This window comes from Equus przewalskii, chromosome 5, assembly GCF_037783145.1.
Source record: "Equus przewalskii isolate Varuska chromosome 5, EquPr2, whole genome shotgun sequence".
Taxonomy (NCBI): domain Eukaryota; kingdom Metazoa; phylum Chordata; class Mammalia; order Perissodactyla; family Equidae; genus Equus; species Equus przewalskii.
Window position 1 is genome coordinate 7,704,796 of NC_091835.1, and position 26,345 is coordinate 7,731,140.

At 59.9% G+C, this 26,345-nt stretch overlaps 1 protein-coding gene across 8 annotated transcripts in view; it reads right to left on the minus strand.

Moving 5' to 3' along the window:
- The window catches only part of TNS1 (tensin 1), a 206,656-nt gene extending 185,243 nt beyond the window's left edge, over window positions 1–21,413 (minus strand). For 4 of the 8 annotated variants that reach the window (XM_070619856.1, XM_070619855.1, XM_070619853.1 and 1 more), the window contains exon 1: window positions 2,454–2,659. In XM_070619856.1, coding sequence (XP_070475957.1) covers window positions 2,454–2,486 — 33 coding nt within the window. In that variant the 5' untranslated portion in view covers window positions 2,487–2,659. Of the gene's footprint in view, window positions 1–2,453; window positions 2,660–9,872; window positions 10,241–21,183 lie in introns of those variants that run through there. The other 4 variants (XM_070619869.1, XM_070619854.1, XM_070619851.1 and 1 more) reach the window with 4 other exon arrangements.
- Window positions 21,414–26,345: the final 4,932 nt, after the last annotated feature.

Below are 26,345 nucleotides of genomic sequence, written 5' to 3' on the forward strand. Positions count from 1 at the left end.
CATTAAAACCATGCACAACAGATGTATGACTTCTTGCAGCTCTCCCGGTCCAGGAACATGGGCACACATAGACACACATGCACCCACACGCGGCCACAGACCTGTCTCCCCCAGACTGTGCCTCAGTTTCCCTCCCTGAGGCTGCAGACCCAGGTAGTTCTTGGCCCCAGAACAGCTGGGCAGAGTCAGAGGTGGGGCCCTGTCCCACAACAGCCATCCCGGGGAGATCCCCCCATCAGATCTGGGGTGCAGGGGGTCGCATGAGCCAAGCAGGAGGCAGAGTCCAGGGAGGATCGGCAGTTACAGGGCACCCGGTTGCCTGACCTTTTCACAGACACTGTATCTGTCCTCACCCCAGCCATACAAGGTGTGTATCATTCTCCCCACTTTCAAGATCAGGACACTGAGGCTCAGGAAGGGAAGCCATGGTTGCCCATCTGGTAAATGATGGATCTAGGATTGAAGCTTAGCCCTGTCTGGTGTCAACGTCCACACACTTCCCGTCACCAGGTGCCTCTCAAGGCAGAAGCTGCCCCCTTGGCACGGTCTCCAGGCCTTTCCATTAGAGTGCCCCCTGTCCATAATTGGCGCCATCCACCGCTCCATTCCCTGCCGCCAACATACACCCCAGCCCTGCCAGGGCCCACCCAGAAGGAGGAAGGAGCTGTTGCAGCTGCCTTGGGCAACTGTGGGAGGTGAGGGGAGACAAGGACGCTGACGTGGCCGGGACTGTGCCCTCTGCCCAGCCCACTCACGCTGGCCTCTCCTGTTCCCATAGGCGAGTGCCCGCGAGGCTGTCCCACAGAGCTGGGAGGGACACAGCTGGGCTACCGGCAGAGACGCCAGGAAAAGGATCGAGAGGAGCGTCAGGCAGCATCCCCACCTGTCGCTGGTCCCCAGCACCCTCTCCCAGCTCTCAGGGAGGGCAGTGACATCAACAGGATGCTCATGCCCCACTCTCTGCAACCGTTCCTCAGCCTCACCTCCCCCACAGGGAAACTGAGGCTCGCCAGGGTGAAGCACTTTCCCCACACCCTCTCAGCTGAAGTGGCGCTGCCTCCACCCACAGCAGCACATCACCCCGGAAGTCTAACTGCCATCCCTCTCACCGCAGGGCTCCCTCGCTACCCGCCTCTACCCTCAGCACAACCCGCAGGCCCCTCAGAGCCCGTCAGAAGGAGCTGGAAGGGCCTGGAGGGATGGACTTGGCCAAGGCTCCCATTTTACAGATGTCAGCACCAGCCCAGCCAACCACCTATGCATCCTCTGTGCAGGTGCCCCAGGCGCCTCCAGTCTATCACTCAGACCCATCCCCGCACCCGAGCCCCACACTCACACTCACCCCAAACCCCATAGTCCAGCCCCCCCACCCCTTCCCTCCTGGGCCCAAAGGACACCTGGCTGCCCAAAGCTAATCTCCCACAACTGTCCCCAGCCTGGGCTTGCCTGGGCCGAGAGAGCCTTCCCAAGGACTGGCCGGAAGAGGGAAAGGCAAAGAAGGGGCCACATCTGGATCCCGGGCCTGAAGCCCCCTCCCCCAAACCAGCCATCACTCTCCGAGAGATGGAGAGTGACGGAGACCGACATTAACCTCGGCCAGGGCTGGCTTCTGGCTTCCTCGGCCTCCTGACCCCTCTGCATGCCTTCGCCCAACCCAGACCGCCACGGAGCCCCTCTGGGGAGGGGGTCTCCCGCCCCTGCAGGCAGCCCTCTCCCAGCCTCCCCCTTTCCCAGGAACCTCTGCCCCTGACCGGACTCGAGACATTAACCCTCACCATGCAGCCCCCAGACCCTGCCCCCCCATCTCTCAGTCACCCCCACCACCCCCCCACACACACACACACCTTCCGGAACCTGGGAACAAGAAGAGAGAGAGGAGGCCATGGCGCCCTCCTTGATGTTGGTGGGGGGGTCTTAGGAAGGATGGGAGGGCTAAGGAGGAAGGCAGGGATGGCAGCGGGAAGAAGCTGAAACAGGGCCTACAAGGGCTCAAAGTGATGGACTCCGAACAGAATTCTCTCCCAGCCCGGCTTTTCCAGATTTCACTCTCCAAGTCAACCTCCCCGGTTCCCCGGGCCCCTTCTGCTGCCCCTCCTCAAACTCAGCCTGAGTGACTGAGGGGGTGCAGAATTTTCACCCCAGTGGGGTGGGAGCAGGACAGGCTCCTCAAAGAAGCAAGCTGCTTGATGGTTTCCGTCTGCTTAGGGCTCCCGGCCCCGACTGGGGGAGAGAGCATCGCGAAGCGGTCCAGTAGGGCATTGCCCCAGAGAACCGGGCCTGGGCCCCGCTGATGGGGAAGGACTTGGCTGAGGGTCTGCGCAAGTCAGTCTGTCCTTCTGTCCATCAGAGGCAGAGGGGCCCCCCTCCTACACTGTCAACACTCCCCCTCCACACAGGAACTCAGCCCAAGGGGTGAGGGGGTGCGAACTCCCAGCGAAAGCAGGCGGACCTACCCAGAGCATGCAGGACAGACAGATCCACGTCATCTTTGATAGGCCCTGTCCCTCAGGCCACGCCTGGGCCTGCCAACAGCCCCCGAGGTCACAGCCCCCACAGAGCAGGCAGAAGGGAGCTCTGAGTCCGTGGCCACTGCTCCAGCTCAGCCAGCATCTGTCGGCCTCTCAGCCTGCCTGTCTCCAGCTCCCTCCCTCTCCTCCTCCTCCCCTCTCTACCCCCTCGTCCCAGCCTCCTGTCTCCTCCCTCCTCCCAGGCTCCCCTGGTGGCGTTGGGGGTCAGAAGCCCTACCTTGCAGGGGGCGTGAAGGAGACAGGGCAAAGGGACCGTGGCTGGAGAGAGGGCCCCCAAGTCAGCCCCCAACCCTGCACCCTCCCCCAGACACACAGCCACTGTGAGCCCCCAGGGCCCCTCCAGTCTCGGGATCTGGTGCTGGCTGGCCTGGAGTCTGCTCCCCTCACTGCAGACCGCCCCCCTCCTGCCACCACTGAGGGACAGACAGACAGGCAGGCAGGACAGCACAGTCTGCATCACCTGGGGTTCCTTGGCCCCGTCCCATCTCAATCTCGAAGACACACTCATGTCCTCCAGCCCTCGGAACACACACTCATTTGCACACACACTAGGTGGGTCCCGGGACCCTGCCTGGGACTGTGGGAGAATGGCCCTGCCCCCAGGCTGTGGGTTTCGTTCCCATTTTTTTCCTGCTTCTTTTTTTTTCCTTCTTTCTTTCTTTTCTGCAAACATCTGTCCCAGCCCTTCCTGCCTTTCCTAAAGGCAGCCCCGCTCTGTCCCGCGAGAGGCTGTTTTTCTTGCCTGTACCCTGGGCCAACATTTGGTTTGCATTTCTCCACTTCCTCCTCCGCCTCCCGCTCCCCCTCCCAGGCCGAGTCTTCACCTCCCACCTCCCACACGGTACTTCTCCCCCATGTCCAGCCCCGGCCAGCCCTCTCCCCGACATTAGCCCAGGGGCAAGAGTTTGGGGTCTAGAGGGAGGGAAGAAGAGGGGGACAGATTCCAAACGTATTCCCAGAGAACGCAGCAGGGGGAGCCAGCAAAATGCACCCGAGGCCCTCATTGTCTGGCTCCCCACCCCCAACTTCCCCAAAATTTTCCTCTTTGAGCTCTGGCCAGGCTGGACCAAGGGAGGTGGGTGGGGCTGGTGAGTCACCCGCTCCGCTTTTTGGAGGCTTCCAGGGGAGGGAGCCAGCACCCAACCCCACCCCCTTCTGTAGACGCACACACCAGGACACACAGTCCAACTCACATAAACACACAAAATGCCGAGGACAGGGCCCCACCCAGAGCCGGCGCTCCGAGACCATTTTCCTGGATCAAATAACTTGGCAAGAAAGTCCTCTTGCTTGAGCCTCTATGCACAAACACGAGTGTGCTGTACATGCCCAGGGCCACATGTGCAAAGGGTGACATATCCCCCGCCTCTCTCCCCCATCACCCAAGAGCATGCCCTCGCCTCTTTCTGGCAGCACCACACACAGCACAACCCCAGGGTTCAGGCTCCATGACTGGCCTCTCTCAGCAGGTGGACCTGCCCAGCCAGGTGTGCTGGCTCCCAGCCCACAGTCCAGCCAAGACATCTACCTGGGAAACCCCAGAAAGAGAAACATTCACACTTCAACTGGGGCAAGGCTACCACATGCGGATGTGCAGGTTGCGCACTGGACAAGGTGATTCTGAGAAGTCAGGGGAGGACACTGAAGCAAAGTGTCTAATTCTGGTCCTTCCTGGAGCAGGTGCTTCAGGTAAGAGTGTTTGTTCTGATAAAGGAGATACGGTGAGGAATCAAGGTCCCTTCTCACACCTCTCCAAGTCCTTCCGCAGAGCTATGGGGCTGAGAAAGTTTCTGCCCTTACCCTGCACCCCCTGCCAGAATCACGGTGCCCCTTGGCACCCCCTGCAAGCCTTCTGGGGCTCAACTGACAGTTGAGCCAACACGGAAATGGACCAGTCTTCCACATGTGGCTGGCCCTGCAGCCACCAAGGGGATGTCCATAGACAGAGACGCCTGCAGACCTCCCTCTCTCCAAAGATGCAGTGAGGGCAAGCAAGAAGGGATTTTCAGGAGGCCTTTCTGAGAACCCCGAGCCCAGTCCCAGCCCCCCTCACCATCCCTGAGCCCATGACCCTAGTCCACATTGCCAGCCCTGAACCCACACCCCAGCGCCCATTGCCAGCCCTGAGCCCATGCCCCAGCCCCCATCGCCAGCCTTGTCACTCTGCGACAATTTCAAGGGTTGAACCAGCTAAGCCCTGACACCCCAGGCCCCTCCCACCGTCGTCCCTCCTTCCCCCCCACCCCCCCACCTGCTCCCACAGCCCTGTGCTGCTGGCGGCTCTGGAAGATGCGCCTCCCCGGCAGCTATCTGGGGAGTTCTGAGAAGTCGCCTTGCAGCTTCCCAGAAACGCTGGAAAACAAGGCAGAAGACCAAGTCACAGCGACACCAACTTGTCTGGCCTCCCACGCAGCCCAAGGAGGCCCTGTAGCCCTCAGGCCAGCTCCCTCCCCAGGCCCCTCAACTGGGACTGAAGAGGAGAGTGGAGGACCCTAGTGCTGGGGGGCTCCTTGGAAGAGCCCTGCCTCCAGAATGCCCCGTCTCTCTTTTGAGGGTCTCATCTATGGGGATCTGTCCTGTATCTGACCTCTGACTGTCGGAAGTCCTTTCTGCTACCTAACCACCATCCTCCCTGTTGAATGTTAAATTCTGCCACCCGAGGCATCTCTGACTGTACGTAATGACTCTATTCCATGCTTGTTACCTACTGTTCATCCTTCACAGCCTGGGGAGGGTCACAGGGCAAGGACACATCTCATGTTTTGTGTCCCCAGAGCCTGGCAAACAGCAGGTGCCAGACATGGCTGCCGAGGGAATGAATCAATCCATCAATCAGTGGATCCTGACATATTTGCCCTACTTTGAGCATCTTCCGTCCCCTTTCCACACCCTCCTTCTCTGCCGCTCCAGCCCCCCGGGGAAAGGGCCTTGGGCATCCCTTGCCCTCTGTGCAGGCCTGTGATACCCTCCCATCTTCAGCACTATCTCTTCCCGCCACCCCCTCGCCTCTGAGCTCTCTCAGGCTGCAGACTCTCCAGAGGCCGGAACGATGTCACTCATCCTGGGATCCCCACCCTGTGCCTGGACCAGGGCTCACACGCAGCAGACTGCCGGTACACGCCGGCGGGCTGGCTGGGTTTTCTGAGCTGGGATCCCAAAAGCCTTTCCCCGCTTCCCATGGCCATTTCTGCAGAGGGTCTGTGTTCAGCTCCACTCTCCCCTCTGCACGCAGAGCCCTTCCTGCTCACCGCCTGCTGCCCTCCAGCCCCATGCAGTAGCCAGCTGAAGAAATAGTCAGGACTTCGGCCCCGGGGCTGGCGGTGGGCCGGGAGGCAGGCGGAGCTGAAGCAGGGGGGAGGGGGAGGGCAGGAAGGAGCCTAAGGGGCCTTGTGAGCCTGAACCTGGCACTCTCCTCTCCCAGCCTCAGTTTCCCCACCCGCAAAATGACCAATGATGGCCTCTATGATCCCTTCCAGTTCCACATTCTCTGATTCACAAATTTCCCAGGCAAGGCCCCAGCTCCCTCCAATCCCTTCTTCCTATCCTTGACACTGGTCCATCAAGGCATTCTTCCTGTTGTCCAGCCTGTCTCCTTTGGAGGGATTGAGCCTGTCCTCTGTCACCACTGGTCACAGAATCCGAAATTCCCGGAACATCGGAGGAGGACAGACCTTCATGCTCAGTCGGCCCAGGGGTCACAGTCAGAGGCTTCCATGGCCCAAGAAACGTTAAGTGAGAGGAGAGGAGGGGTCTCTGGGGACCTGGAGAGGCAGGTCCAGTTAAAGGGGACGCCGGCTCCTCCGTGACAGCCACTGTAGCATCAGTGATGTAAGCCCACACCGTCAGATCTTTTTATCTGTCAAGAGAAGTCCTAAATCTACACTATCATACAAGATCTTTTATACAAAACATGAAAAAAATGCAAACTTTAAAATGTTGGCTTTTTCTCTTTTTTTAAACCATTCTGCCAGCCAAATGAAGCACGTCTGCCAGCAGGGTTTGGCCTTAGGGGCCCTGCTCGCCTAATCCAGCCCTCTTGTCTAACAGATGACAAGGTGACATGGTGAGGGAGGAAGTGGGACATGCCTGAGGCCACAGAGTGGGGCAGGAGCAGGGCTCCAGATCCGTGGCTCCCGAACCCAGATTTTTTCCTAAGCACCCTACCGTCCAGTCCTCACCAGACCAGAGTCACGCTCTCAGCTTCTCCTGCCAACACTGCAGCCCACTGTCTTTCCCACTGGGACCACACACACCAAAACCCTCCTCCCAGCCGGGCCCAGGGGCCTCCCATCAAATAGGGGGGTGCAGAGCCGGCACTGGGATTCCCCTCCAACGTGCAGCTGCGGACCCCAACAGTATGGGACACAGGAATCTGACACCAAAGCCCTCGGCAACTGTATCTGTAGCCTTTTGTCCCCTCAGACTCTGCCACTCCACCTCCAGAAAAGATCAATATTAACTAACCAGGCACTTAATTGTAGTCTTGCATTTAAACCTCCTACCAGCTCTCATTTTACAGCTGCAGAAAGTGAGGCACAGAGAGCTTCAGCAACTTGCTCAGAGTCACACAGCTAGTATGTGTGAGAATAGAATCCAAGGCATCTAATTCCATATCTCATGGGAATCAAGAATTTTCCTGCTGCTCCTGTGGCAATACAGTCACCAGGGACCAGGAGTTATGGTTCCACGCTGAGGTGATGTGTTAGCTGTCCTCCCATCTCCTTATCCAAGGGCTGCTGCTGCGGGTCCAGGATGGGGGTCAGCTGGCCAGGCCCAGGTCTGGCATGAGTTGGGGGAGGTGAGGGTAGGGGGAACACACAGAGGGAAACAGCTCAGTGCTGCCACATGGGTCAGGATGAGACCGACTGGCTCCATAGTAGCTCTGGAAGTGCCAACAAGAAGAGAAAAACCGCGGTCCTAGACAGCCCTGGGGCCTGGGGCCTGGGTGAGGACAGGGTCTGGCCGCTACTGCCCATAGGGTCTCCTTTCAGGTAAGCCAGGCGACTCCCCTGCTCCCCACTCCCATACACACTCGGCCTTGGAGTTCTGGGGTGCTCAGAGCCCCAGCAGAGCCTCCGCGTACCATTGCGCAGGACGTAGACTGCACAAGATGCAGCCAAGGGGCAAGTGGGGGCTGTAGTCCCACTCACACTCCACTTACCATGCCCTGGCGTGAGATGCAGCAGCGGGAGCAAGGAGTGCTTATCATCAAGCCCACCCAGGCACCCTGTGCAGAGAGGGTCCTCCCCTCGCCCTCATGCCCACCACCCCTCCAGTGTGACACTGAGGTCACCCCTTGCCCTCCAGAAATCTGGAAGCTCCCTGGGAGAGAAGGTGAGGTTCCAATCAGGCCCTGTCTGAGCCTCAGTTTCCCCAGCTGACACAGGAAGGAGCATCACCCCCAGCCCCTTCCCCCACCTCCCCTCCAGCAGCATCCTGGGTGCAGACAGCATCTGGACTCAATCCCAACAATGTTTAATAAAATCCTTCCCAGATCTTCACTCAGTAATCTTGATCTCTCCCCCAGTTCTAATTTCCTGCCTGACTCAGGCCCCTCGGAGGCTGGAGGGAGGTAGCTGCAGCTCGGGCCCGGCCCCTCACCCCCAGTCCCCAGCTCAAATCCTGGCGCATGAAATGCTCAAGTTACCTTCCACCTCTGCAGAGGAGGAGCAGGAAAGGCCAAGCGGCCTGGGGTCCGACTGACCTGGTCCTGGCTGGCCATTTCCCGCTGCAGTTGCCTTCCCCGGAATCTGGAGCCCGGAGTCCGCAGCATCTGAACTCAGAGCCCAGGGGAATGCGGACAGGGCTCCTGGCCTGTGGTCCCCAGCTGCAGCACCTGCCTCCCAGCCAATCCCTGGGGACAAGGCATTTTGCTGGAAGATTTCAAAGCACATCTTGGGTGACTGGGGCGAGAGCCTGCTGGCAGCTTTCCCCACTGCGGAGTGGCAGAAAGGGAAACTGAGGCCCAGAGGCGGCACCTGGGAGGAGGAGTTGAACACTTGAGCTTCTGATGGAGTGGAATGGGAAGAACGGATGCTGGGAGAAGCCCCTCCATCCCCACACCCCCCGCCCAGGCCCACCTGAAGGTTTCTAAGGAGGCGGCTCCCTGTCAGACACCACAGTAATAAAAAAGATAATATTCCCAATTTTTATTGAACACCTGCTATGGAGTAGGCACTTCAGTAAGTACTTTAAAAAATGCATTACCTCATGGGATCCTCACAACAACACAATGATGTGCGTATTATTTTAATCTCCATTCTACGTCTGAGAAAACCAAGGTTCGGGCAGAGGGTCCACAGCTAGTCGGTGGCAGAGCCAGATCTCAAAGCCAGGCAGACCAGCTCTACAGCAACGCTCCTACCCAGTGTGTCCTGAGCCCCCTGCCCCATGTGACAGGGGTCCCTTGGGCTCCCAAAGGAGTGGACAGGGGATCAGACAGCCAGGCCCCCGTTACAGGACCCCCAGTCCCTGAGGTCCTTCCCCTCACTGGAGGTTTCCAGGGGCTTGAAGTCATTCTCTTGGGGTTATTTCTGCCCCGCCAAGGGGGAATTTAAGGTTACATGCCATTTTTCCAGTTCCCTACTCTGCTGGCCACCTCTGACCCCCGTCAACCTGCCCTCCCCCCACCCGCCACACGCACAAGCGCACACACCCTGAAGGCCCTGCCAGGGATCTTCTCTGGGAGGACCCCAGGGAGAAAGATGCTCAAGCAGGACACGCCCACCCACAGCACTGCGGGGTCCCACCAGACCCCTCCTCACCCACCAACCTGCTGCTGCCCGGCCCTGGAGCCCCAGCCCCCAGCCTCTCCCTGTCGGGTTCCCTGGTCCTTCCACCCTCCTGAATAGACGGGAAATCCCTCCTGATGTCCACTAGCCGCTTCCCTACCCATTTCCATCTCACTCTGTTATAGCCCAGCCTTAACTCTGGGTCCTCTGAGCCCACTGAGGGGAAAAAGAGACTTTTCCGGGAACTCGCCCTCCATTCCCACAGAAACTTGGGAGGGATGCTTAAAACCCCCAGAAACGTTCCTCTGTACCCAAACCTCCACTGCCCTCCCACAGACTGGGGGCTATCCTTCCGACTTCTGACCCAAAAACCCCAGCCGCCTAAGGCCGTATGCTGGGGGAGGGGCAGCCACTCCGCCCTCGTGGATCAGCGCAGCACGGGCGGGGGCTCCCCGAGAGTCCCAAAACTCTGACGAGAGCCAGGATGACATCGGTCACGATGATGTGTCCTTGGGGCCGGGAGGGGGACAAATGGGACACCCCGAGGAGACGGAGGGAGGGGAGTACCCGTCGGGGAGGGGTAGGGCAGCGCCAGGTGAGGCGGACTCGTTACCTGGCTGCGGAGACAGAAGCGCAGGGGCAGGAGGCAGAAGAGGTACTTGCCCCATCGGATCACGCAGGAGAAGCACCAGCTCAGCCGCGTCATGTTGACCCCAAGAGTGGGCGCCTCGGCCGCGAGGACCGACTGCTCCGGGCGCAGAGTTGGGGGGATGAAGAGGAAGGAGAGAGCCCTGCCCCCGGGTCTCCCCGCAGGAGCAGCGCGAGTGTCCTGCCCCCTCTAGCGGGAGGAGCGCGGCGGGGACCCCGCGGCGCGGCCCCGACGTGGCTCCATCTCCCCGGAAGCCCCCCGCGGGAGGCGCGGGCCGCTGCAGGGCGCTTCCACCCTCCGGGACTTCCTCCGGCTTTTCCCTCTCTCCTCCCCTCGGCGTGACAGCCTCCGCCTGGCTGTTTCCCCGGCGGGCTGGGGGGCGGGCGCAGGCACCTCGGCAACTCCGGAGGCTCGGGGATCCGCGCGGGAGAGGCGGGTAGGGACCAGGCAGAGGCGGCGCCAGGCGCCGGGCGGCCACCTGCGAGCAGGGCGCAGCAGCGGTGGGAGCCAGGGCGGCGGTGGCGGCAGCATTGTGCTCGAGCTGCAGTGAGCGTGTGAGTGTGTGAGTGTGCGTGTGTGCGGATTCCCTCCAGACCTCCCTCCAATTCCCATATTGCTCCCCAGAGCATAATGTGATTAACTTAAACGGAGGCCACCGGCTCCCATGACTGAAGCAGACACATCCATGAGTCGGGCATGCACATGGGGACACTGAACACAACCTGGGCCAGCTGTCCCAACTCACTGCCAGGCTCTGACCCTGGCCACACCCCGACTCCTCTGCTTGGATCTCTCTCCAGCCAACTAGAGGAGGGAGCCCTGAGCATCCCATTGCCCCTACAGGTTGGAAGGGACCCCTCCTCCGAGGCTAACCCGGCTCGGATGGGTCAGAGCTGGACAGGCTGCCTCTGCTACGGCCGAACCTCCTCTCCAGGGTTCGGGGCCCTCCACTCCCCTTCCTCACTTTCTGTCCTGCCCCATGGCAGCCACCGGAGGCCGGGGACCCTTCTCTGCCTCTGCTGTGCTCAGACTTTGTGAACAGAGGATGGGGTCCTCTCAGGGTCGCCATACTGTGTGTGACCCTGGAACTAGGGAGAGGGAAGAAGAGAAAGGCTAGGAGGAGGTTCTGGACTCTGGAGAAAGGGAGAGAGAAATAGAGACACAGAGAGACAAAGGCAGAGAGAGACAGGCAGGGGACACACAGACAGACTACCGAGAGGTGGAGAGGCAGCCTGGAGCCTTGCCCCTAGTTCTGTTGCTGCAGAGACACCGAGAGGGCAGGCAGCCGGCCAGCCAAGCCCAGAGAGAAAAGGGGCGGAGGAGCTGTGGCCGCTGGCAGGACCCTTGCCAGGGCCTCTTTCACAGCAACAGGCCCCTGGAGCGCCAGCCAGGGTCCCCTCCCCCACGACCCTCACCGCCTGCATTCAGGGGCCTGGGCTTCTGGGGGCACCATCTCAGGGCCATTTTTCCTGGCAACGCTGTCTCCCTGGTTCCTTCCTCAGGGGAGGTTGGGGACACAGGACAGCATCGCAGGGGTTCCAACCTGGGGCTCCTTCCCAACAGGCAGCCTGAGGACCTGAGAACCTCTGGGCTGGCTCACCCCTGCCCCAAGCTCTCCTCTTCCCCGGCAGACTTCTCGGCCCTGCCCCATGCCCGCTTCAGCTGCTCCCTTCGAGGCCAGGCAGTGGGGTCCAGCGTTTTGGGGAAGAGTGGGCAGGAACACCATGAGGGAAGAGGAAGAAGTCACCGCTGGTCGGGGCTAGACGAGTGGGAGGGGAGGGACAGATGTTTTACGGCCCTCAGCCCCTAACAATCCTCCAGCAAGGGGACCATGGTCACTTCCCCACCATGAAGGCTCTGGAGTCGGGGGCCGGCCCGGTGGCGCAGCAGTTAAGTGCAAACGTTCCGCTTTAGCAGCCCTGGGTCCGCTGGTTCGGATCCTGGGTGCAGACATGGCACTGCTCATCAAGCCATGCTGTGGTAGGCGTCCCACATATAAAGCAGAGGAAGATGGGCATGGATGTCAGCTCAGGGCCAGTCTTCCTCAGCAAAAAGAGTATTGACAGCAGTTAGCTCAGGGCTAATCTTCCTCAAAAAAAAAAAAACAATGCCTCTGGAGGAAAGCCAGAGGGGGCAGCAGGGAAGTGGGTGGAGGTGGTCTGACCGTCCCCACTTCCCCACCCCGCAGAGGGAGCCCATCCCAGCGGGCCCTGCCTTTGTTCACACCCACGACCTCCAGCCAAGTGCCTGTCACCACTCCAGGCTGTTCCAGGCCTGTGGAGGGGGCCTTCCTCCTCTTGGGGGGCCTGTAGCCTCCACAGCCTCCCACCCTGGCCCCGGAGGACGGGGACAAGATGCAACACCCGAGGAAATGGGATTTAATCCTTTGCAAGTGGAACGAAGTTTAATCGAAAGGAGTCACTTGTAGAATTTTCTAAATGGCAGGAAGTTCTTCATATAGAATTGGTTACCGTGTGGCCCTGCCGAGACTGAGGGAGGAAGACGAGGTGACCTTGTCTTAAGGGGATTCTTAAAGGCTTCTCAGGGCGTCGGGCGTGAAAGGCACTTATCAAACACAGGAGGAAGGAAGAGACGGAGGGTAGGAAGAAAGAGAAGGAAGTGATGGCCAGCTGCTGCCCTTCCCCACAAGGAGATCCTGATGGACAGGGCTCCGAAGGGCGGAGAGCCCTTCACTGCCTTCCCTGCCCAGCAGGAGGTGTCCTTAAGCCACTGACCCTCAGAGAGGAAGGGACGAGTGTGCGGCTGACGAGGACACGAGGACACGCAGTCAGGCCCGTCACCACCTGGAGCTTCTCCCCACCCTCCCCTCCCACCTCCAGCCCCACCTCGCCCCACAGAGCTTCAGGTCCGGTGTCAGAACTCCTGAAGGTCGGCGTGATCCTGCCCCATGCGCACGGGACACGGAAATGTGTCCTGGGGAGTTCAGTGACTCCTGGGAAATCACAGTCCTCTGTTCTGTTCTCATCACTGGAGGAGAGCAGAATCCTGAGGATGGGAGCTGCAGAGCGCTCAGAGCCTCCGGAAGGTCTGAGCAAGGTCCCCTCGGCTTGCTCTTTCTCCCAAACGCATGTGTTTGGGGGGTTGGGAAGGGGTCCAAGCCCAAAAGGTCTCTCGGCCTCAGTCTTCTTTCTCCCTCAAAGCCCCAGAAGCTGCAGCCGGCACCTGGCAGGTGCTCAGGAAATCTTCTCGCCCACCGTGTCTCCTTCCAGGCCCCAAGCGTCAGGGACAGAGACACATGGCTCCAGGGAGTGGACCAGATATGGATGCTCAGACGCCAGGGACCTTGTATTAGAGGCCAAAGCGTGGAGTGAGTGAGAGGGTTGGGGATGAGCTGGGTAGGATCTGAGACCCCACCGTGTCCACAGGCCCCATGTGGGTGCCTCGCTCCCCAGTGGAGCTTTTGAAAACCTAGCCACCATCCTCCTGGCCCCTTACCCTGTCCGGGCTCCCACAGACTCCAGGCCTGTCTCCCAGCCCTGCCAACCCTGGGGACTCGCGCCCTGCGGCCCTCTCCCTCGGAACAATTTCTTCTCCACATCTCACTCTTGTTCAGAGTCCAGAGAGCCAGCCTCTGAACACAAGTCCGGGAGGAAACTCCAGAGTCTGGAGCGGGGGCGGGATGGAGGCCGTGCTTGCAGAGAGGGGCCGCTCCAGGCCTTTCTCCCCAAGCTTCTGCAGGATCAGGGCCAGGAGGCCCGTCCCCCAAGCCTGAGAAGCAGGAGAAGAATGGGAAACTTCCCAGAGATGGCCAGCGAAGCTGTCGGGGGAACAAGAGAGCAGGTCACAACCACCAGCCCCTTGGGGACAGGCCACGGGAGGATGGCCCACCCGGCTCAGGGTAGATACAGAGCTTCCTCTGTGCCCGGCCCCCAGGGCTACAGTGCCCCCGGCTGGTGTTGTCTGTAGGGGACAAAGGCACCCCTGTTCAGGAGAATGGCTTGGGCATCTGATCGGAGGCTCAGGGTCTCGCTTTCACACCCAGAGAGATGCACAGAGGGGCCTCCCCGGGGACCTTCCCGCCTTTCTCCTCCATCAGATGGGGACAGGCCCAGCTCTGCAGGTGCTCTCTCACTACGCAAGAGTTGAGTTACTCCGCCCTCCCAGCCCCAGTGGTTCCTCCTGCAGCCCCAGGGGGCTGTCCCGCCGGTCCCTCTCCAGGCAGGGTTCCCAGGGCCCCAGCACCTCCACAGGGCCACACTCATGGTCACACTGCCCAACCACATGAGGTCCAGAACTTGCGCGCAGCCCCCGAGTTCTCCCGCCATGTGACAGAAGAGGGATCCCAGCTCCTACAACTCCAATATCACCTCCTAGGTTCTGGCCTTCTCCAAGCACACCATGGAAGTCCTTCCGTGCCCTCCTACCCCCAGACCACATGTGACAGCAGTGTGTTCGTTTCTTCATAGCCCTTCACCAGCTCGCGCTGAGATTTGCTCACGTCTTCACCGTCTCAGCCCCTGCCTACCAGAATGCCAGCTCCCGGACGACTGTCAGTCCTTCACAGTCACTCCCTGGCACCTGGCACGGCGGCCGGCACGTGGTGGATAAACACAAGTGGCTTGGTAGCTTGGCTGGTTGATTGCATGAATAAAGGAAGCAAGGAAGGAAGGCCATCCCCGCTTCCAAATCCACGGGTCCCTCCCCAGCCTGGCGTATGGGCCTTTGGGAGTGTCATCTTCAGGGTTCTTGCTGCTCCCGCAGCCAGGATGGTGCCCTCTTTGTGCATCTCCACCCCACCCGCCCCTGACGAGGGGCACCATGTCCCTATTCGGAAGCAGCCCCCCAACATCCAGTACTGATTCCAGTTAAACTTGAAAGAGATCCGACGCCTTCTTCTGCCCCTCGCCCCAACACACATGCAATTTACACATGAAGACACTGAGGCCCAGAGAGCTTAAGTGACTTGCCAGGAGTCACACAGCTAGAAAGCAGCAATGCCAGACTGGACCGAGGCCCCCATTCCAGGTTCATTGCCTTTCCATAGCACAACATTACAAACGGAGGAGGAGGCAAGGGAGAGAAGAGGGAGGGAGAGGAGGACAGGAAATCTTTCCCCTTACACACACCCAAAGGAGGTGAGGCCGTAAATCCTCTCTCCTTCCTTCACCACCACTAACCCAGGCCTCTGACCCCCGACAGGCAGGAAGTTCCTCCTGATACCTAACCTCCATCCTCCTCCTCAAATTCCAGACCATTTCCTCTTAGCCTGCCTTGCTAGGGAAGGAGAACAACTCGGTCACTCTCTTCTGCACAATACATGGCTTCAGACACTGGCAGCTCATTATTCAAGCCCCCGTCCCCCACCCCCCCACCCCTCTGTATTCCGCAGCCTGAGAATCCTGGGTCCTCTGGGCCCCTTTCCAAATGACTTCCATCACCACCCAGCAGCTGACATGATAAATGGCGGTGGGGGAGGGGTGGGGGCAGACCTGGAGTGATGGTGGGTATTGATCCCGGGTGGGCTCCCTGGGCAGGCCAGGGCATCTGGGGGTGGAGAAGTAAGAGCAGGGGCCCTGAGGTCGTCCTGGTCATCCCTCTGCCCCTGGGGTGTTCGTTGCAGGGCCCAGAGCGGAGACTGCAGGCCCAGGAGCTGGGCCGCTGGGTCTGAGCCCAGGCTCCTGCAATGAGATTAAAGCTGGGACTGTCTAATTGATTCTGATGGAACCAGGAGAGGGAGTGAGATGAATGGAGAGTGCAGGAGGGGAGCGAGGAGGAGGGGGAGGCGGAGGACAGGGGACGGCCCTGGCTGGGAAGCCCAACTGCATCAGAACGAGCTAATACAATTACCATCCACCCACTCCCACACAGCCCCCTCCCCTTCCTGGGAAACCAGCCCACTGACTGGTCCATCCCTGAAATGGACCAAGAAGGCAGCTGGGTGCAGGAGGCACAGAAGGAGAAGACCTGGGTTAGAGCCCCTGTCCTAGGAACCCAGATAACACAGAAGGGCAAAGATAGCGACGGGGCCTGGCAGACAGCTAGAGACAGCCTGAGACAGAGGCAGATGGAGGCGGATACAGACAGATGAGCAGATCTCCACCTACCCCCCCCACCCCCCCCCACCCCCGTCCTCTGTCTACACCCTCCCTCCATCCCTCACCCCTCTCCAGGCAGGGGTCTCACTGGGCTCCTCTCCTGGGTCCATCCCCGACTCTTGTTTCTACAGAGTAAGGAAGTGGAGCCCCAGGTCTCTCCAGCTCCCTACTCAGCCCAGGGCCCTCAGTCCGTGCCCCGCAGACGTCCACGGATCTGTGAGAAGGAAGGAGGGCCAGGAGGAGCCAAGCCACTGACATAGATCCTGTCAGAGACCAGGGAGAGCGAGGAGAAGGAAGTGAGAGAGTGAGAGGCGTGTGAATGGAGAGGAGAGACAGAAAACAGAGGGCAGGACTGGAGGGGGACGAGGAGACAGGGAGGAAGGTGCAGGGCTCGGGACCACCCCACAGAGAGCAGCAGGACAGGCCAGTATGGGGGCAAGGGGGAGAGGAAGGGAATCAACGACGAAGGAGAAAAAGCAAAGGGCGCAGCCGGCCAGCCAGCCAGGGAAACTGAGGCACAAAACAAGGCAGCATGGCCTCATCCCCAGGCTCCATAATCAAGCAGGGCCCGGGGCTCCCAGGGACTCCCACCACCCAAGACTCAGACCACTGAAGGTGGGGAGACCTGGAAGGGAGTATGAGCCGAGACCTCCCAGGGCCCACTGCAGCCCCTGCGCTCAGGAGCCAGATCTGGGCCCAGGCTCTCAAGCACTTGATTCCCGGCTAGGAGAAGCCACAGCTGGCCAAAGGGGGCAGGCCCAGAACAAGCTCCTGGGACCTCGAGCCCCCACAGATGCGAATCCTTCAGCACTTGGGAAGCCGGGAGAGATGGCCCCTCGTGCGCCCGGACTGGACCCTGCATCACACCCTGAAATCCCGCGTCCCCTCAGACCAAGGCTGGTGCTCTCCTGGGGGCTGCAGACTGCCCTTCGCTCTCCTGAGCTGAACCGTCCAGCACGGCTTCCACCTGAGCCCTGCTTCTGGCACATTCTGTCCTATTCTTACTCTGGTGGCTTCAGGGCAGAGCAGGGCAGGCCCGGGCCCAGGCCGACCAGAGAGAAGGAGGTCACTGATGCAGCCTCCCCCAGGCACCCCTGCCCCATCCCAGCCCCTTGGAGCGATGAGCAGAGTCATGACGCCCGAGGGGCAAGGGGTCAGACCCGAGGACAAGAGGCAACACCCAGGCTGGGCTCGGGCACAGTGCCCTGGGAGCCCCAGTGTCACGGGGAAACGGGTGTGGCAGCATTGGTGTTTCGGACCTCCTAGTGCGGTTGAGGGTACTCCAGGCAAGTGTCACCTCTGTTGTCCCCACTCTCACTTCCCAAAGAGAAGGACCCAGGTACAGAGCCAGCAGAAACCAGGGCCCAGATCCTAACCCTGACACTTCCTGCTATGTGACATCAGAGAGATTATTTCCCTATTCTGAGCCTGTTTCTTTGTCTGTAAAATGGAGACAAGGATCCTAACCTCATGGGGTAGTTGTGAGGGTTAAATTAAATGTGAAAATGTCTGGCACCGGACCCGCCACATCAAGGCACCCTGGGGAGCTACTGGGCAAATAGCTCGGAACCTGGGGCCAGGAGGGGCCCCCTGGGGTGACGTCAAGGCCAATCCACCAGCCCCACAGGCCTTCGTGGGCCTGCTGGCTGCACACAGCCCACCCACCCCCACCAGACGGATGCTCCCCGCCAGAACCCTCAGCAAGAGGACCCTGTCGGGACACACAGTTCACGCCGCTGTCTGGGGGAATGGACACCGAGGAAGAGGAGCCAGGAGCCCCAGCAGGATGAAGCCAAAACAGCACTGTTAGATGTTGGAAGCAGGCCAGAGGAGAGGAAGAATGGGGGCACATGAGCCCAGAGGAGGCTGGAACGCAAGAAGAGAGAGGAATTGAGCGATGCCTCTCGAGCAGAGAAGACGGCGAGGAGAAGAGTGGTGAGTTCCTGAGCTCCCCATCTGCACTGCAGATAAACATGAGGAAATGGGTCAGGACCAGAGCAAGAAATACTCAAGTTAGACAACAGGCAGAACTACCAATGAGGCACCACACTGCCAGAGAGCCCTTGTTTTCACCCTACTATTCCCCCACTCCCCTCTAAACCCCAAAAGAGGTTTGAGTCTTCAACTTTCCATTACTCAGCATAAAACCTCAGTATTAGAAGTCCTCTCTCACTTTAGCAAGAAAATAAGCCTGCCCTGCTCTCCTCAGTCTCACTTAGCCCAACACCCTCTGTACGGATTCACTTGCAGGAGCCACAACCCGTTCCTACCATCCATGGCCATCCTAGAGGCCTGGGGTAGGGGACCACTTCCCATCCAGACAGCTACCCCTTATCCCTCAGAGACCCCTTCCTCTTCCTCAACCAGGCCTTGCCTGGGCCCCTCACACCTGGTTTTCTCCAGCACCAACTGTCCCCTTCCTTAAGTGTCCACTCTCTGGGAGGCAGAGTGAAGGGTGCTCAGGCTGAGGACGGGGTAGGGGGTGGTCGGACCCTGTAGCCGAGCAGCAGGGGACCAGGACAGGAGAGAACGGAAGGGGCAGGGCCGAGTACCCCCAGAAAGAGAAAAGTCGGTGCTCACGGACCTTTCCGGCCATTTTGGACCCCAAATGACGCACAAGCCTGATGCGAGTACACAGACCGGGGTGCTGGACAGGGAGCTCTTTGTCTGTGTCGAGCTCGGCCATAACTGGTGTGGAGGCCACCTGGAGGTGAGCACCACCCCAGTCCTCCCCGAGCCCCCATCTCCCTGGAGGAGGCCCCCTGTCCTTCCGGCTTTGGGTCCCAGGGAGGGGGCCTTGTGAGGCCTCTCCCTACCATTGGGTCTCTTTCTAGGCCCCCAGAGCTCCTCATGTCTCTGCCCCTCGCACCCTAAACTTCCTCCTTCCACAAGGGGCTTGTCCCTTAGTCCCACAGTAGGGGGACCTGCCTGCCATGGAGAGAAGCTTTCTGTTGATAAACAGAGGAAGGGAGGCTGCGGAAGGAAAATCAATTCATCAACAACCCCGGGGACAGATCAGGGGGCAGGGTCCGCTGGGGTCATCCCAGTGGGGATGGCAGATCCCCTCCACCCCGGGTCAACCAGGGGCCCTCCTGGCCTTCATGCTCTTTAAGAAGGGAGACCCCTCAGCCTGCGCAGATCAGCCTGTTCTCTGGCTTCACAGCCCTGGCTGCTGGGAAGTGCTTTCTCATGTCTGACCTGCTGCTGGCTTCAAGCTGGCTTCACACCTCACCATCCCATCCATGGCCTCCAGCTCAGACCTAAGACAGTGACGGGGGAAGAAGAGAGTGGAGGAGCCCCTGCCTTTGGGTCCTGGGAAAGTGGCCGGATTCAGCCTCCTCACCAGGTGCAGCCTTCCTGCCTGCCCGCCTTGCTCTGCAGGCGAGGGAGCCCGAGCTCATGGAGGTGAAGAGGATGCTTCCGGCAAAGCTGGCCAATTGAACACACACAGTCACTATTTTGTTAACTGAGTTCTATTTGACCACACACATTTACTTTTGCTCCCTCTCAAACCCCCTCTAAAACAACAGTAAGGAGACTTTTTTTAATTAAGGCATAAAGCCTGGAGGACAGAAAAAAGAGAGAGAGGAGGCGATGGGAGAGATCTTCAGCCCAGCCCAGTTCCGTTCACCACGGCTGTTGTCTGGTGCAAAAGCCTTCTATTCCTGGGGACACAGCTGGTGCCCAGCCACCCTCCCACGCTCTGGCCCCTCCCCTGGACCTGACAGGGCTCCTTCCTGGCCCAGGAGGGGCCTCGGGACTCCCTCCAGCCTCCCAGCACAGTCCCTAGGATCTTTGGTTAAATATTTTGATTATCACCCCTGACAACGATGTCAAAATTCCGGGAGCCGGAGAGCCAACGGCTGAGCAGGAACCAGGAGCCTGAGAAAGCAGAACCTTGAGCTGGCTGAGGGAAGCCAAGAAGCTGCCAGATCCTTCAGCACAGGACCCCCTGAAGGCTCAGGACTGGCAGCATCGGAGTACCCTTGGAGGAGGGGGTGAATGTGAAGGAAGCCAGGAAGATTGGCAGAACATTCTAGATTTCCAGATCCTCTCCCTGATCCCCCGCAGAAGACAGGAGATTTATTCCCTGGAGAGTAAAGCAGCAGGCTCTGGCCTGGGGGCCACAGGCACAGATGAGGGCGTGTACCTTCCCCCAGGCAGAAAAGTGGGAACTTCTCTGGGGATCTGACAGGCCCAAGAGGACAGACCCACAGATTCTGAGAGCGTCTCCCCCAACGCAGCAGCCCAGCCGGACCCCAGAAACCAAAGTCCTACTCCCAGGGCCAACAGTCCACCCTTAGGGTCTCACTTGAAATGTAAGCTGAAAACCCAGGCTGCCAGGCATCTGAGGAAGCTGAGCAGAGAAGCAACAGAGACCAAAAGCAACGTGGAGAAAGCAGGTGGGATTCAGGGAGAAGGAAACTTCAGGAAAACCATCATCAGTATCCTCAGAGAGCTCAGAGAAGACAGTGCATTCATGAAACAAGAACAGGCAGCAATAAAATAAAAGAGATATTCAGGAAAAAAAGTCAAATAGGAATTTTAAAGGAAGGAGCCCAGACCAAGGCGGTGCCAGCCCGCACCCCCACTTCGCGCACTCCGCACTCGTGGCAGAAAGCCAGGCTCTCCTCTCCAAGAAGCTCTGCAGACCCCTCAGGGCCCCAGAGTCCAGGATGGGAGCGATCTGGAGCCCAGAGAGGAAAGGGAGGTCCAGGCACGGGGAGGGGTCCAGAGGGCCAGGCAGAGACGGAGGGTCCAGGGCTGGGGCTGAGAAGGGACAGAGGCCGCCAGCTTGGTGAGCTTGTGGACGGGGCCCCCGGAGCTCCGTCCACCCCTGCCCCCACAGAGATGTGCCTAGCAGGAGCCCCAAGAGGCAGAAAGCCCCACTTCCAGGTAGGAAAGCTGATGCTCACAGAGGGTGAGTCGTTGCCCTGAGACTCAAGCCAGGGAAGTGGAGAGCTTCCTTTCTTTTTGTAAAAAAATTTTTATTGAGATTATGATAGGTTACAACCTTGTGAAATTTCAGTTGTACGCTATTGTTTGTCAGTCATGTTGTAGGTGCACCCCTTCAGCCTTTGTGCCCACCCCCCACCCCTCATTTGAGAGCTTCCTTTCTTAACTCCACCGCTTGCAAGGAAAGCATCGAGGGCAGGAGCGTCTGGGCCCGCAGCCCCAGAGTCTGGACGTGGGCTCAAGGCCTGGCCATCGACACTTACCGGCTGGGAATCCTGGGTTGATCCCGGCACTCAATCGGCCTCTCTCTGCCCACGCCTCACCCGCCAGCACCAGAAAGGCCCTCCCAGGTGTCGCTGGGGCCCACGGCCCTCCAACCAGGCTTCTGGCTGCAGCAGGGTGCTGGGGTGGCCCCAGGGCCCCGGCAGAATATGTCCCCTAAGGAGACCATGAGGGACTGTGGGGTGGACCCTGCCTCTGCCCAGACTGCCCTGAAGGCACACCAAGCATGGGTCTATTTTTAGCCAGGCCCCAGCGGGCAGCCAGCCACCCCATGTTATTCTAGACTGCGGGGTCATGAGGCTGGCCGGGGTAAAGGGGAGCCACGCTGAGGCTGCGGAGACAGCAGCCCTGGGAGGAGGCGCCCGCAGACTGAGTGGGGGCCGGAAGAGCAGGGGCCCAGGGCAGGGAGTCAGGGCCTGGGCAGGCTGAGCTGGGACAAATTCAAGAAGAGACTGGAGTCCTGGGACGGCATGGGTGACAGGGCCTCCCTAGGCCCCACTCCTGGGGCCAGAGGGTCGCTGACTCTGCCTGCCATCCCATGCACTCCCCAGCCCCATGGCCCCTCCTCACAGTCACCAGTCTCCTTCTCCCAGCGGGGCCTCTCAGCCTTGGCAGAGGGACCTCGAGACTGCTGTGCATCCCTGCACCCTTTCAAGGCTCCTCCCTGCCCCCAAGTTACACAGAAAAGATGCCAGGCTGGGACACGGACACACACACGCACACACACACGTGCACGCATGGCCTCCTGGGAAGAGACAGGACAATGGAGAGGGGAGAGAGGTGTCCCTTTGTCCCCCCTGCCAGGCCTTGGGAGCTCAAATCCACACAAAGAGCTTTACAAAGGGCCTCTGGCTCCCAGAGGGGGAGATAAATGGGGGAGGGGGAGAGGGGAGACCCCAGAGCTGGAAATGCCCGGTCAGTGGGTCTGGGAAGCAAGGTAGGGGCTGTTCTCACAGCCATGGAGGCCACCAAAGAGTGTAGGGGGAGGGGAGGCAGGGAGTGGGGGAAGGGAGCCAGGGAGTGGGGGATGGGGATCATGTGCTCAGGGGGTCCAGAGAAAGCTGGGGCCAGAAGTGGCTTCCTGGAGGAGGCAGGCAGAAGTGCCGACATGCTGGAGGCAATTGAGGGAACGGGAGCTAGGCTTCCTTGCCCAGCCTGAGCGAGGGGGCGACAGGCCAAGCCCCACCCCATCACCAATGAAGGTAGCCACAGACCCCCGCCCCCACCCCGTTCCCCACACTGTCTTGGGTCTGGCTGGGAGAGACGGGTGGGTGCCTTCAGGGCTAAAGCCAGGCCCGGGGCGGGGTCGGGGGGTGGGGAGGGGGGCCGGGTCCCAGGAGAAGGACTGATTGGTCAAGCAAGACAATGACTTCTTGCTTCCAAGGGACCGTGGAGCACAAGAGGAAGCGCTGCCTTTGCCCATGCCACATCCACCTCCTGTTGAGGGCTGTCCTGCTCACTCTGCAGAAGGAGATGGCTGAGGCGCAGGGAGAAGCCAAGGGCAGCAGCCAGGAATCCTGAGACCTGGCTCGTGTCCCGACTCTGCACTAACAGCGTGAGACGGTGGACACGTCCCCTCCCCGGGCCTCAGCCCCCGATCTGTGAAATAGGGTAGCAACGCAGGCTCACATCACTTTCCGGGGCTGTTGTGAGCATCGTGTGAGGCTCGCTTTGAGGACATTTTTGGTCGTTTTTGCTAAGTGACCTCTGTCCTGCCTGCCAAGCCACAGACCCCGAGCCCAGGGCTCTCCTCCATTCTTACCCCCACTTTCTGAGGCAGGCTCCGAGGTGAGGCCCTTGGTCAAGCCAGCAAGTGAAGCGGTAAAACAGATGACCTCAAAGGCCGCTTCCATGGGGAGAAGGGAACTGATGTGTTTTGAGGGCCTACTGCATGCTGGGAACTTCACCTTGAAGCCAACGGAAGCCCCTCGCTAATGCTGCAAGGTAGGTGCCCTCCTTCTCATTTTCCAGTTGAGGAAACTGAGGCTCACAAAGGTAGTCAATGGCAGAGCCCAGATTTGCAGCCAGATCAGCCGGACCCCCAGGTCCACGCTTTTCCAATACAAACTCTCCCTCCTTTTTTTGCCATGTGATACAAGCTCATCTTCCCCTCACCCAGAGCCCCGAACCCCATAGCAGCACTCCCCGCACCCACCCCCCGCTGACCTCAGGATTCAGGACTGCAGACTGCAGAGGGTGACAGAAGAGGAAAGAGGTGCCAAGGAGAACAGAGTGGACCGGCTGCCCGCCCGCGGTGCCCCAGAGCCTGGCACAGGCTGCGAAGCTGGTCTACACAGCCGCCTGGTGCGGCGGGCTCTCTCTCCCCGTCGAGAGGAAGCAGACACTAAGTCGTTTGCCAGGGCACCAGACAGGCAGAAGCCGGCAAGGACTCCTCCAGCCACCTGTCCCCCAGTCTCTGCTCCATCTCTGAGCCAGAGCCTTGGTGGGGCAGTGTGGAGTCACACAGGGAGCCGGGGGTCTTGCAGGAGGATGGAGAGAACTGGAGAGAAGCTCCCCTTCAAAGCTGCCTCCAGCGCACTCACCCCCTGCTGGCTTGGCTGCAGCTCATTGAGAAGCCAGGGAATAAATTAGCGCTGCTTAGCATACTGAGTGGCTGGGGTGCAAGAGGCCGTCTGGGCAGCTCACACAGCTCAGTGTAGAATGCCACGGGCTGCAGTGGGGGGAGACGATGGGGGCAGTTTTGGGGGGAGACAGTCTGGCCAGGCTGGGCCTTGTCTGACCTCCCACAGGTGGCCTCAGCTCGGTGCCCAGAAACACTTGCTCCTGCTCCAACTTCATTCCCCTAATGGTGTCTCAGCTCGGTGCCTGCTACCCGCCCCCCTGCCCCCACACTCTGGCCAGCCCCGCCAGCCCCGGAGGACACCCAAGGTTAGTGTCGGGGGCAGCGTCAGGCTGCCCAGCTTCCCTGGGATGAACTTTGAGGCAGATGGCTCTGTCCAGGGGGAAGAGGAGGCCAGTACGATGCAGATTCCTGAATGCTCCCTAATCAGGACCCTCATCGGCCTGGTGCCCCGTGCCTCAGTTTCCCCTTCAGCACTGAGGCACCCCAAGCAGGAAGGAAAGATGGGGAGGGGAACAGAGAGCCATGTCAGAGGCCAGGTGGAGTTGGCTCTCTGTCCCAGGCAGGACGGCACCACTTAACATGACCAGAGCAAAGCAGGTTAACCCGAGGGCCAGGACCCAGGCCAAAGGGAGGAGGCCCAGGCCTGGAAGGGAGCGTGACAGCCTGGGGCCGAGGCTGCCGCCTCCTCCCAGATCCTTGGGTCACCCACCTCGGACCCCCAGGACCAAAGACCCTGTCCTCCTCTGTGTTGCAAGGCCCTGTGGTGGCCACGAGAATGACCTCGCAGCCCTGCTGCAGGAGCAGGACTGACAGGGCCCCAGCTGTGCGCTTGGAAACCTATCACCGTGCTCGCAGGGGCCCCGCGCCCCTGTGCTGCAGCCCACCCCCCCACCACCAGTCGTTAGGGTGTAGGGCCATTCCAAGGCAGACCGTTCCTGGGAGACGCGAGACATCAGCCAACTGCGGTCCTGGACCCTCTATGGCTTTGCTTGGGGTGCCCGGAGATCTGGGACGCCGCCGTTCGACTCTCCTCCCTCCACTCAGGGTCAGACTTACACTGCCGTCCGCAGGCTCACCCAGCCTCCCCCGCACCTTCCTTTCACTCCGGCATCTTCCCTCACAAAATCTTTACACGTTGAATCCCATCTTGTTTCTCCGAGGACTTGGACTAATACAGCCACTCAATAACCATAACAACAGAACAGGAGCTACCGTTTATTAAATGCTATCCATATGCCGCCACTGTTCTAAGTGGCACAGAGAGGTTACACAATATGCTCAGTGATGCACAGTCCTGAAGTGGCCCAAAGTTGAACTTTGTCTACCCCAGAAGGCCACGTGTGTAACCACTACCCCACAGTGCCTCCCCTCTAAGAGAGAGGCCATCCATCCCTGCCTCCTGCCTTTTGGGGGAAGAAAGAGAGTGGAGAAGGGACTTGAAACTCCTGAGGAGTGGGCAAGACAGACGCACGGAAAGAAACAGAGATGGAGCATGAGAGAGATTTAAAGAGAGAAAGGAAACGGGGATAAGATACACGAGAGACCAGGAGAGCCAGCTCTGGCCCCCAAGGAATCCTGATCCTACAAGCAAGAGCACCTCACCTCCCCGGGGCAGGGACGGGCTGAGCTATTGGAGAAAGGAAGCAGAGAGGAAGGAGAATGTGGCCCTGGGGCACTTTCCGACCCCACCCACGTCTTGTCATCTTGGCCAGCCACCCCCACCTCGCCCCCCTGGGCATGTGACTAGGGCGTGCCGGAGGTGCCAGCCAAGGAACTCTGCAGCCAGGCTCCCCCAGCACCAGGTCCCAGGCATCTCCATCCCTACCTGCCCCACCCTGCCCCCCATTCCTTGTCCTCCAGCCCTTCCAGGGCAGGGCCAACAGGCCTAGCCTGGGTCTCAGGGTCCCAACAAAGCCAGGCCTGTCCCCTGCCCAACCTCCGTGGGAGTGACGTCTGGGCTGCAGGTGAAACTGAGCCAAAGGGACATGGCAGAGGGCCAGCAGCACCTCCTCTTGTGAACTCTCAGCTTAACTCCTGGCCTGCCAGCCCCGAGTTCTCGGGGCTGCTGTTAAGGGCTGAAAGGGTTGGTGGTCAGGAGAAAATGGTGGAGAAGTCAGGGACAAGGAAGGGGAGCCAGCTTCCAGGGGGTCCATCCACTAAGGGAGGAGGGGCTTTATGGCAGACCCAGGGCCCCCACCCCTACACACACAAACACAGACACACACATCCCCATTTGGTCCAGCCACGTGAGAAAGACCCACCAGCTGGCTGCAGTCACCGCACACCCAGCCGTCATCCATCCTCCACGCTGAGCCAGGGATAATTTAAAATGCAGACTCCCTCCCTGGGTGAAACTTCTAGGGGCTCTCTATGGCCCATGTGAGTCTAAAGTCCAAACTCTTTAGCTTGGCATTCAAGGCTCTTCCCACACTGACCCACCTCTTTTCCAGCTTTTGATGGAGGCTCTCCCCTCCCACCCTTTACTCTAGCTCCCAGAGTTCACATGCTTTCATACCCCTGGGTCTCCCTAAAATGTCCTGTGTCAGTGAACTCTTACAC